The sequence below is a fragment of the Antedon mediterranea genome, chromosome 3, assembly GCF_964355755.1.
Source record: "Antedon mediterranea chromosome 3, ecAntMedi1.1, whole genome shotgun sequence".
Classification (NCBI taxonomy): Eukaryota; Metazoa; Echinodermata; class Crinoidea; order Comatulida; family Antedonidae; genus Antedon; species Antedon mediterranea.
This window is the reverse complement of record NC_092672.1, coordinates 13,213,430-13,226,652: the sequence shown is the minus strand read 5'-3', so window position 1 is coordinate 13,226,652 and position 13,223 is coordinate 13,213,430. Positions and strand designations below refer to the sequence as shown.

General features: G+C 32.8%; 1 protein-coding gene across 1 annotated transcript; it reads right to left on the bottom strand.

Annotated features, from left to right (window-relative positions):
- Window positions 1-16: 16 nt before the first annotated feature.
- On the bottom strand, window positions 17-9,594 carry LOC140044058 (uncharacterized). The gene is made up of 11 exons (XM_072088538.1): window positions 9,543-9,594; window positions 8,895-9,140; window positions 8,671-8,805; window positions 6,073-6,219; window positions 5,177-5,302; window positions 4,538-4,687; window positions 3,875-4,171; window positions 2,549-2,616; window positions 2,096-2,339; window positions 1,573-1,654; window positions 17-1,410 (listed from the first exon to the last, which is right to left on the bottom strand). The coding sequence occupies exons 1-11, from the start codon at window positions 9,592-9,594 to the stop codon at window positions 1,053-1,055; spliced, it is 1,905 nt and encodes a 634-aa protein (XP_071944639.1). The 3' UTR covers window positions 17-1,052.
- Between the last annotated feature and the right edge of the window lie 3,629 nt (window positions 9,595-13,223).

The window sequence follows — 13,223 nt, the reverse complement described above, 5'->3', positions numbered from 1 at the left end:
CACAGCAGACATCTGCTAAAAATGTCAGTTTCAGTTTTATTTTCCATATTATGATAAACAATTAAAAGAACAAAACATATCAAACGTACACATTTTAATGATAACCAACAAGGTCAAAGCTCGAGAGTTTAGCAACCTTAAATTTAAATATGTGTATATGTATTTCGATCAGTTGTACAACAAATTATTTTTATACAGTTTTTTGAATTATATTAACAGATATGAGAGGAAGATTTTGTTATCTTTAATTCATAAAAAAAGAACATTTTAAGAATTAAAAAATATGCTTAGTTAAAGCAGGCAAGAGTAAAATGATTCTTTTCCTCATTCATACAGTATCAGTTCACATAAATCTGCCGTGTTGCCTACTGTATATTGTATGCATGCATGTAACACATTATACGAAATTAATTCAAAATCAAAATTAGCGTGACTGCAGATAATGTTAAGGAGTTATAGTTTGGTACACACACAATTCTTACGTACTTATACTGTAATGCATTACATTATTACATAAATTAATGACAACCTAACGAAGAGTAACCACTTATTTAACATATTTATTTAAAAAGCTATGAAGAGACATTAATATAATGTGTAAAAGAAAAAATGATATAATACCTTACTAATACTTATACTTACATTAATATGATATGTAGAAAAGTTGAGATAGAAACCTAATACTGTAGTTTGATATGCATCTAAAATAATGGTTTATATAACTGTATTCACAAACACTTATAACAAGTAATACAATATTACATAATTAGCTCATCCATTTAAATTTGAATGTGCATTATTTTCATGATGTTTGTTGTGATTGCAACAAAAGAGAAAACAAATCATTTATAATATAGTATTTCAGAATTAGCATATATTTTATTTTACCTATTATTATTAAACTAAAACACACTCAATCAATCAATTTACTAAATACTTGTACACAAGTAATTATATTTAAAAAACAACTATGTCGCCATATTTATGACATATTTACTGCATAAAGCAGAATGCATAACGTTTTTTCATGTGTTATAGGCCTACAAATCGTGTTATTCTTTGTCATTCGTTAGTGTTGGTTTCTTAGGCACCGGAGGTTTTTTTCGTGCATCAGTTCCTCTTTCCTTCTCTAAACCGCCAACAAAGATTTCATCATACGTTGTATCAGTATCGGCTATGGCGTCTTCTGTTTGTTTATTTTGGGATAAATTGGTAACGTTCAAATAAAATATCTCGTCTTTTGGGGTTTCTTGTTCGTAGGTATTGTTCGGAGATTCTACCAAACAACACGCTTCTTTTTGCAGTGAAGTGTAACTGTCGTCTTGGTAATTTTGTGACGGCTTTGATATTGTGTTAATCTGAAAGTTTCCAGAATCCTTTTTATATCCGTTAACCTGGCGTTTAATTCGTCTGAAATAGGAATTAGTAAGCATAGTTATTACTCAATGATAAAGGTTTAAATACTGTTATGGCGTCACTGATGAGAGATGAAATGTTGTAAGTTTCAGTTGATTATTCAAATGAATACACTTAATTGCAATATAGGTCTAACCAGGGTCATTCGACACATACCTCAATTTGTCAAGAACCACAACGGTAGAAATAACTAACAATGCGACCACTGATGAGAGCACATATATAGCTATCTTTGATCCTAAATAAGAAAATTTATTAACAATTCGATTATTTAATAGATGAAAGTCAATGTATTCTTATACTGTATTAAGTAGATGAGAGAATATGTATAAACAATTAGTTTATTTAGTAGATGAGAGTAAAATAATGTATAAACAAATCGTGTATTTAATAGATGAAAGTAAATATATAAATAAATAGTTTACCCTAGTAGATGAGAGTAAATGTATAAACAATTAGTTTACTTAGGCCTAGTAGATGAGTGTTAGTAGATGGAAAAAAGTATCGAAAAAAGACAAGAGTAACAAACACAGCTATTTTATAATTTTGTTTACTATTGTTTGAAATTTCCTGGTATTTTATTTTTATTTATTTATTTATTTATTTTTTACTGCTAAGCGCACTGATGCTGAGTCTATAGAGTCTGGGTAATTGTCAATTACAAAGAACGAAACCTGACCTGTTTTATTTTCTGGAATTTTAATTGTCCATATTTCACTCCATGGTCCTGTAATTCCTGCTGTATTCACTGCCCTAACTCTAACTTGATATACCATGTCATAATCTAAAAAGTTAATAGTTGCTTCGGTCTGATCATAATTAACTTGAAATGTTTCCCAAGCGTCTTTAATCCCAGTTTGGTAACCAACGTCGTAATGTAATAAACTGTCACACTGCAACCGCGTAGGATTGAAATCTACAGCCTTGGAGAAAAGTAAACATAACTACAGTAAAATGTCGTTTACATTATTATTAACACATAAAAGTTTATCGATCAAAATTCGATACTGTCTATATACTTGTGACTGGCAAATTTTAAGACAGATAAAACAATACATTAGCTCAAAAAATGGATGTTTTATTAAGGTACAACAACAATAAGGTAATTAAAAAATACATTGAAAATGCCCACCTTCCATTTTACTACAATAGTGTCCTTGTTGGTTGACAATGTTTCTACCTTTGGCGAATCAAGAGGTTCTGTAATTGATAATTCATCTTAGTAAATCTTACCTTCCAGTGCTCTATTATATTCTATATTTTCATTTTGTATTAAATTGTACTAAAATTACAGTTATGATATACTCCCTGTCATATTTTGCGTAAATGTTTTGTTCAACCAATATAATATATATATTATATATTGTACATGTAATTCTAATTCCACTATTGGTTGTACAGGTTTTTACAATGAAAATGAAAAATCAAAATGAATAAAAAAAGATAAAATTATGAATAAATCAGTATTGTATATAAAATTTTCAATTATTATTCTACCACATTCAGTTTCAATGACAATATTGTCGTCACCAAAAGGGTCAGAACTGATTTTGTAAAAAGATATTTATAAAGGAAATGAGATTATATTGCTTAGATTAGAGTTGGATAGAGTTTATTTTTATTTTTAAACTATAATAAACAAGGCCAACAGCCATTAAGTCGCGTGCTACAATGCATAGTGATACCGGACCGACAGACCGACCGACAGACCGACAGACAGACCGACAGACAGACCGACCGACCAACCTACCAACTGACCGAAATTACTGAACCTGTTTAAAAATGTTGAAATGTTTAAAAACATTTATATTTTTTAAATTTACACGTGCGTAGCCTGTCACTTTTGACGTGCTCGTATAACGTAATTTCGAGTTGAAAAGTAAGTCAAGAAAACAGAAATCGGGCAAAAAGAGTGCGCAATAACATTTAACGCGCAGTGCGCACAAAAATCTGCGCACTCATGGCAATTTTGTAAACGCTTAAATTTGCCTGAAACGTACTCTTATTTCATCGAAAATAAATTTTGAAAATTTTAAGCGCGCGTACGCATGCGTTACATGCGCTACGCACGTAATTGTATTGCCATATGATGATTTATGCCCTGAAATTTATGAGTACCAAATTTTATTTAATTGTGATTCATGGTTGTGAAGATATGATTACAAACGTGATTTCGTTAGATCGTGCGTAGACCGCGTAATTTTTTATTGGGCACCGTGAAAACATAACCACAACGATTCCTGGTCATAAGGAATATACTGTGAAAAATTGACTTAGCTAGATTAAACTGATATCAAGATAAGGTCAGAAAGCGATAAAACGCATAGTGATACCGGACCGACAGACAGACAGACAGACCGACAGACCGACAGACAGACCGACCGACAGACCGACCGACATAGTGAACTATAGAGTAAAAATAGACAAATTAAACTAATTGATCAAGTTTAGAACTTACCGAGACAAATAGTTCTGATTCTTGTAACTGTTTTCATAGGACCTCCAATGTCATCATAACCAATCTTTTTGAAAACTTGAACCTTTATTTCAAGTGTTGTGTTTGGTATTAAGCCATTGATTGTTGACAGACTTTGTATTGTTTTCTGACAAAGCCAATCGTTGGTGCTGCGGTAACATAATGTATAAGCAGTAGCGGGTCCAGTTCCAAAGTCTTCGCCAAATACCCATAAATGAGACACATCTATACTGGTTGCTTGTATATTTGTCACGTTTAATTTCCTCATATACGGCAGAGCTATATTAATGTACACACAATTAATGTACTTGATTATTTTAATATGTATAAGACTATTCCCTTTACGGAAAAGTAATTTATTAACATCGTATAGCAGTAGGTAAACCTACTCTGTTCATCTGTCTCTATCTGATGACTTAAAAGTTGTATTATGATTAAGTAAAATTGGTAATTACATCTTCAACCAATTCAGGTATTACTGCATTAAATACTACAAATATACTATTTAAAATGGTAAAGTAGGCATTCTCAATACATTATTTTCTTTAGGACATGATATATCGCAAACCTAACCTTAATATTGTTTATTTGTCTCGATGGCACATTATTCTTCTGCCTAAAATTAATTTTAAAACAAAAACATACCGATACTGCAGTCGGCCCCTGTCCATTCGGCAGCACATCCATTATCACAGCTTCCATTACGATGACAATTTGATGAGTCTTGGCAGTGACAAGGATAGTTACATAAGGCACCAAAGTGACCATTGGAACAAGTACGATCATGCACTAATACTGAAAAAAAAATGTCAAATTTACATTTTAAATGGTAGAATGTTTAATTGTGGTAAATTTTTATTTGTAGTGGAGCTCTGGCTTGGTGGTTAACGTGTTTGCCTTCCAATGTCAAGGTCCGGAGTTCAATGCTGACCTAGTTCCAAGGATGTAACTGACGACTCTTTCAACTTCACTCTCCCTAAGCCTCAAATAAAACTTAGTTTATTAGCACAATCAAGTATTAAATAGTTTATCCATCCTGTAATTGGCGAGTCACCGATCGCTGTTGGATGCGTATGAAATTTAAAAAACTATGTCTTGGAAAGAAGGGCAATTGGTATACGCAGAACGTCCACTAAAATCGCTTTTAAAATAGAGACATTTGTTCTAGTCTAAACCAACTAAACAACTTGAATCATATATTTTGATAAATAAAGATTATCCAGAAAATAGGATCGTACTCGACAGATAATTATGGAATGTTCCCTTCTTCGATAAGTTTATTACCTTGGCATTGAGGTCCAGCATATCCTTCGTAACATGTTCCATTACAACCTGACTTTCGATCACAATGACTGACGTCACACTGGCACCTCTGCTGACAATCAGACCCATACATCCCAGGAGAACATTCTGTAAATTGCATTTATATATAACTAATAATTTACTTTTTATTTATTCCATTTCAAAATACTTACATAAACAAGATAACAATAATTTAAAGAACAGAATAATTTAACATAACCAAATAAAAGCTATATGAAAACAGTACAATCTATTACATAATCGGTAATGTTGGATCTATAAGTATAAATAAGAGATAGATTAATTGCAATACATTAAAGATGTATTGTCTCCCTGAAAAAAAAATTACATATTGTTGTTGTTGAATATGCAATTTTAATGCCACATAGAAGTTATCAACTTTGATAAAAAAATTGGAAGGAAACAAAATTTATTTACCTGAAAAAACTGTAAATTTTTTTTTTTAATGTTGAAATTAGCTGTCAGCCAATGAACTTCTAATTAAATTTAACAAATTATTAGGTTATTTTATAAGTGAAATCTTGTTTTTTTTTTTGTTTTTTTTTTCAACTTTATTAAAACTACAAAATAACATGACATCGATAATCACCTTCCTTAAAAAGACAACTGATAAATACTCATCAAAATAACTTCCTTAAAGTACATGTAAATCAATCATATTAAAATTAAATGTATAGCATTATAAATGTAGGCCTACTTATTAAAAGTGTACTAATGTATAACACAGCATTAACATTGAATTTTCTTTAACATAATTAAACTGTCATTTTATTTTCGCTATATAATATTATGTTGAGAAATAAGGCAGTTTCATAATGATATTTTAAATGGTTAGATATCTTCTTGACGTATCATACCTTGAATACAGTCCGGACCAGTATATCCATCAGTGCAAGAACATCCCTGTGGTGATGGTGGACACATCATGTTGCCCATACACGAGTTAACCCTATGTTTTGAACAATATATATCACAATTCCTTCCAAATAATTGTGAACCACATGCTATATTGCGAATAAAGAGTAATGAAAAATAAGACAGGTTACCATTTCCTAAATATAAGCTAGTCCTACTACCCTATAATAATCTATATATAAATTTACGTAAGGGCAAAATTCGGTAAATCGCGCCTTACTTTTAGAATTTGTACTCGATGGTATATAGAGTTGGTTCGTACTTTCGGTACTGATTTTAACCACCTGATGTAACCCTGTTTACTAATTAAATTAAGTTAGATAAAACGAATTTAGGTTCAACGATTTGCTCCAAATAGGGGTGTTTTCCAATCGTGGTATACACTGTCTAATGGATGTCCATCTTGAAAAATACCCGCCACAAAAATGCGAGGAGGCTTCGCATTTTCCTATCTCCTCCTACGATAATTGTTTTTAATAGCTGAAAACCAGTTGAACAGCTAGAGTACACCATCATAATGTTGAAGACAGGCCGATTTTCTTTAAAAAAATACTATTTTGATAGATTTAATATACGATTATACAAATGTATTGATTTGCGATGAATGGAACATCCCAATCTCTCAGTCTGCCAGAGTTTGGTTTAACACAAGTAGGTAAATTTATGAGCCCTTGGTTTAACATATACGGTATGTAAATTTATGGGCCCTTTGAGAATAAATTTGCAATACTTTGAAAATACTGTAAATACCTATTAACTATTTTTGGTCCTCATTTGAATCGAACATTTCTTACTGTGAATGTTCGTACTGTTAGATGTAACATAAAAATATATACAAATATACTTTATTACTGAGATTGTGGATAGGCTCTACTGTTAGATATATAAACACATTATTATATACAAATAAACTTTATACTGACAGTTCCTTCTCAACGTTTGTATTAATTAATAATTACCAAAAATATAAACGTCGTAGTGGTGTATCGTGACATGTACTTTAATATTTCAATCGATTATGACAGTGACAGTTTTAACAAAGTATTAAATCGCAAATGTTTTACTGTATTTAGAGGTATATTATTTATAGGCCTATAAAACATGAAAAAAATATTTCGTTACTGAGTGAATAAAGAATATATTTAAAAAGTGTTCCTCTTTGTACCTATCCGTTTTCCCATCCCTCAATCCTAATGTTACATACAAAACACAAATTGGGTTTCTTTAAATGAGTCCAAATCAAAAATTTGGACTCATTTTGATAAGTTTCTCCATCTTGTCTATTTATTCGTTTCTGTAAACGACAATGTATTATAGTCCTACGGTACGTACATTTGAAATCGCCAGTTTTGTTACGCTGAAATTACTGTGTATTCGAGAACCATCTGTGGGCACGACCTAGATGGTACGCGAGCGAAGCGAGCGTACCATCTAGTAGGCCTAATAATAATTGTTACTGAAGTTGGCAAAACGGCTTAATATAGATACAGACAAACATGTTGATGGCTTTATTGTTTTGTTTTATTTATAATATATGTACATACATATCCTTATGAATTTATACAGACAATTACTAATAGACTTTGGTCGCGTACCGTCTAGGTCGTGTTCACAGATGGTTCTCGAAACAGTATAATCCCTATTAAAAGGACACCTTTGTTCTTATTAGTCGCGTGACGGTCGGTCGGTAAACACTAACTTGAGCACGCGACTGCAGCCATGTATATGGGCTTGTTATAAGAGTGTCCCTGCATTCAGACACTAACCAAAAAACGAAATTGTTTCCTTTTTTAATAGGTGTTTTGCGAGAAAAAAAAACGAATTTTTCCCCTTAATAGAATTTTGTTCCGCGGAAAAAAAAAATTAAAAGAATAATTTTGTACAGTACCAAATGAAATAATTGATCTTGACTTGAGAACAAATTTAAAATTTAGCTACGAGAATTGGATGGTGTAAACTGCAGTACTAAAGTTGATTGTATTTTGTGTACATATACATTATAAGTTAATAAGTACCACATAAAACACAATGAAACATTTAGTAATCGAATACGCTAGCCTTTAAAAAAATACCTATTGTTTACCTCTTAAATCTTAAATCTTAATCAGTTCGTCTATATCTTTATTACTACGTTGTTAAAATCTCTGAAAAGGCCTATGTTTTAAAAGTAAAATAGTATTTCTTATCACTTGTTTTAATAGTTTACCATTACGATTTTGTAATCGAGTTGTGTGCCGAGAATCAGAAATTAAAAACAATTATTGAGAGATACGGAGCCTGAAGTGAAGCATCCTCATATTCGAGGCAAATCGTTTAACCTAAATTCGTTTTAATAGGCAATAATTAATTATCTAACTAAAGTTAATTTGTGTACCGGTTTTTGTTATGTGTTAAAAATCAGTACTGAAAGGTATCAACTTTCTATATAATTGAGTAAAAATTCTAAAAGTTAGACGAGATTTACCAAATTTTGCCCTTACGTAAATGTGTTTATAGGCCTAGATAATGAATTAAAGATAAAATAATTAAACTTCACAGACCTGTTTCACAATTGATACCGCGAAAACCGACAGTACACACACATGATCCTGTTATGTCATCACAAACTCCGCCATTATAACAAATTGGACAGTTGCGTAAACAATCAGGTGGTCCCCATTTACGAAGTGGACAGTCTGGTGTGAAAATAAAGTATCACGACTTTAAAATCAATTTTTACAAGTCGTTAAGCATCATATTGTTTAAAGTAAAGAATTCGTTTTACCTCTGACAATTAGGTTTGTAATTCCTTTATTGCCATTCTTCCAATTTTCGCTAGGTAAGCATTCGTATATTCCAGCATCTTGTTTTCTTACTACATCTATTTGGATGAAAATACTGTTGTTCCATTCGTTAAGAGTAATGCCGTTGTGGCGCCACCATTTATCTGTCGAGTTGTCAGCAACCATGTCCATCATTACACGTTCTCCTGTACCGGTTGTCCAAGTTCTTTTAACAGACGTTACTGATGCTACAACATTATAATTAACATTAAGTAATGACTGAACAGTATCACAAAGTAAAATCTAAACAATAACCATATTTTATAATACTCCGTATACAAGAAACTATTAATAATAATTTATTATAATTCTAAATTATATTATTACAAATTCAACATGCTGTATTTGATGAAGACCAAAATTGAATTGATGACTGCTTTGACTGGATACACTTTTTTCCAATGGTATATTGATGGTAATAAATAGATAAACATTAAAACACATTTGGTCTTTTGCATTCTTTCATATAGACCTATCATTATATACAATATGTAAATAATTATAGTATGGTCGCTAATGTGCACCTTGTGTCCCACCAACGTCATAATCATTCAATTCTCTTACCGTGGAAAGATTTTTCAAAAACTTACCATGTTTACTTAAGATGATTGACACAATTTCGCTAGATATATAACTACACATTCGTAATTTATTAGCTTTTGCGTAAAATGCTCCCAGTTTATTAACGCCACTGGCAGAGTCAATAAACACACGCAATGCATTGAAGTTTTCCGGAGTTACTATTTGGACACGAGTTCCAGCTGGAAACATGGTTTCATTGCCCAATATCACTCCTACTTTGGATCCATCGTTCCATGTTATTTCACGACCGAGAAAATCTTCTCCAATTTCAGTTACAATTTTTCCGATTTGTATATCATTTGTTTGATGATCACTGCCACTATATCCGCCAATAAACGTAGACATCGTATTATCATCAACGTCAATTCGTGGTGTGGCACAATAAAATGTAAAATCCATGATTTTGTCTGAAAATAACCAAAATATGTTACTTTCCGTAGTAATAAAACAAGTTCAGTGTAAATAATAATATTTTGATTACATTCTATCAGTCTATTATTGTTGGGGTTTGGAAATATTGTATTGCAGGGTGGGATGGAAATGTTACAGAGGGAGATAAGGGTAGAATTGATCGTGTGGTAAGAAGGGTTGAGAGGATGTATGGTTTGTGTCAGCAGTCGGTGGATTAAGTTTATTGCGAGAACCTGGACAGGCTTTTTGGGATGGTGTTGAGGGATGAAAGTTAATTCCGATTTAGGCAGTCTCAGGAGTGTTCGCAGTGGAAGATCCGCGGCTGCTGAGACAAACCGATAACTTTTCTCCTTTCTGCCAACAGGTAGATGAGCACCATGAAATAATATGTATGTTCTTGTTGTGAGTTTTTAATATTGGTATTGTTGTATTGTCATGTTATTTTATATATTGTAATTATGATGTATTTGAAGACGAGCAATGTAATTTTCTCCTTGTGGGAACGAATAAAGATTATACTTGACTTGACTTGACTATAATATCACTTGTATAAAAACGGTAATAAAATATATCTTGCAAATGAGTTAGTATATCTTTCTTACCTTCTCCTGAGGTAACAACTATTTTACTTGAGCCAATTGATGTATAATTCTCTCCATCAATCTGCCTATGTAAAATAATTCTTATTTCATAGTTAGTTCTTGGTTCTAAATCATCAATGTCCACTCGCATTAAATCGTCCACATTTACTTCCCGCCATAATATAAAAGGAAATCCAGAGTTCGGTGGTGTCCGATAGATTACTTGGTATTTTGTGACGGGTCCGGTTCCGTAGTCAATACTACTCGTCCATGGTTCCCAGCTTATAGTTATACTGTTTTCTGTAACACTTGTAGTTGGGTTACGTTTGAGAATTGGCAAAGCTGATAATGATAAAGTCTGAATGTTTTAAAGCATATTGTGTTACATAACGACGACTGTTCAACGATAAAATCGTGTAAGAAAAAAATGAAATTCGGATCAAATTTATTTATACTATTAATATTTAGTGAGTAAATAATATATTAAAATGTATGCATATGAGCATTGCTTATTTGTTTTAATTGATGATCGAACTACAAATAAAAAAATCTTATACGATTTATTGAATATAAACTAATTCACCTATTTGACAATCAGACGCAGCCCATCCACTAGCACAGCTGGCGTCATTTAAACATTCTCCAGTATGTTTGTCACAGCCTGCTATTATGTCTGTTTTTTTACTCTCACAGTGACAAGTATATTGACAAAATTCACCGAACATACCAGGTGGACAGGAGAGGTGTTCTGATTTGTAAAATATTAAACAAGTTTAATTGTTTTGAAATTAACAATCATAAATACATTTGAATAGATAGAAAAGTAACGATCGTTGACTGATGTTACACTCACCTAGACATGTCTTTCCTGCATAACCCAGATAACACTCAGAATCCTCGGCACAACCTTTATGTCTATCGCACACATTTGTCGGACAATGACACACACATGCGCAGTTCGGACCATACATTCCCAGTATACATTCTATACATAATTAAAAAGTTATTTATATTTATTATTTATTTTAACTGAAGACAAGAATGCCGAAATCGCTCCTCTCAAATCGACAGGTAGCGTGTTACAGATCCGTAGAGCGGTGACAGAAAAAACACCGTCACCAGCTTTCCGATTAGATCGTGGAACGAAAAGTCGGGTGGGATCATTGGAGGAGTGAAGTCGACATTAGTAATTAAATGAAAGCTGATCACGGTTAAACGTAATTAAATCAAAAAGGTACAAAGGAACAACAGAGTAAATACATTTATAAACAAAAACAATATTTCTGTACAAAATTCTTTTTTTTTATATGAAGCCAATGGAGATCTTTTAATAACACACCCGTCCACACGCAACGACCAGTCTTGTTCTGCAATCGCTGTAATCGTTTAGGATCAACTTCGAGGGCACCAAGCAAGAGCGAGTTAGCGTAGTCAAGGCGGGACAGGATCAGTCCCCTGACGGCATTGGGGCTTGCATCCTTAGAAATATATTGAAGTATGTGCCACTTACGGAGTTGGTTATTCAATGACTTTCATAAAGCATTTACTTTAGAGGACATTTTTGGTGGCGCTATTCGATAATGCAACATGTAGTTTTATTTTGCTCTGAACCTCATGAATTAAATCTGCTAAAATCTTTGAAACCGGGATTTAAATTGTTCTTCAAAGTGGATGATATGATATATTAATTGATAATAAGTACTAGTACCAAGAAATTTGTATCAAAAAGGATATATTTTTCGATATTCTGGAAGCGTCTTTGCTAAGTCGGGGTAAGTCAACTGGACCCATGTGAAGCCTACAGTATCCATACAGAGGAGCATAGAGTCCTGGAAGCAGGGTGTAGGGGCTAGGCCTAGTGTTCCTTGAACTTAACAACCATGGCTGAAGGTAGGCCTACTACTAGAGGGAAGGCAAGGGATAGAAAGGATATGGAACTGGAACCTAGATTTAGGCCTGCAGATGCTAGGCCTAGGCCTAGCCAACCTGAACAGGAAGCAACTCCACAGTCAGTTGAGGGAGCTTGTGCTATCTGTAAAACCATCATAGGCGAAAAGGATAAGGGCGTAAATTGTGACATTTGTAAGAGGTGTTTCTGCCTGAAATGTTCAAAACTCTCAAATAAAATGTATGCTCTCCTCTCCGACGGCGAAATAAAGAATTTTTTATGGTCATGTGATACATGCCTTGTACAGTTACCTTTGTTGAAGAAAATTGCGGAGATAAATGAATTGCAGGAAAATATGAATGCGAGATTAAATATTGTGGAAAAAACGCAAAAAGATCAGGCGCTTAGAGCATCAATAACCAATAAAAACATTGAAGTCATTGAAAAAATCCAGGTCGACACAAGAAATAATTTGATAGAATTAAAAGAGAGCTACGATCTAATGGATGGGAAAATTAAAGAGTGTTCAGGAAGGCATTGAAGAATATAGAGATAGAGAATCTCGTAAATTAAATATTGTGATCGAAAATCTACCTGAATCTGATAACCAAAGTTCTCAGCAGAGACTGAAGGAAGACAGGGTTGCTATTGAGAAATTATTCAATGAGTGTCTAGAGATAGAGGGAGTTGAAATAACTGAAGTGATCAGGCTTGGGAAATACACGGAAGACGGGTGTAGAATGGCAAGAGTTTCTTTGGATAGCCTGAAAAGTAAAAGGGAAGTGATGGTAAATGCAAAAAAACTTAGA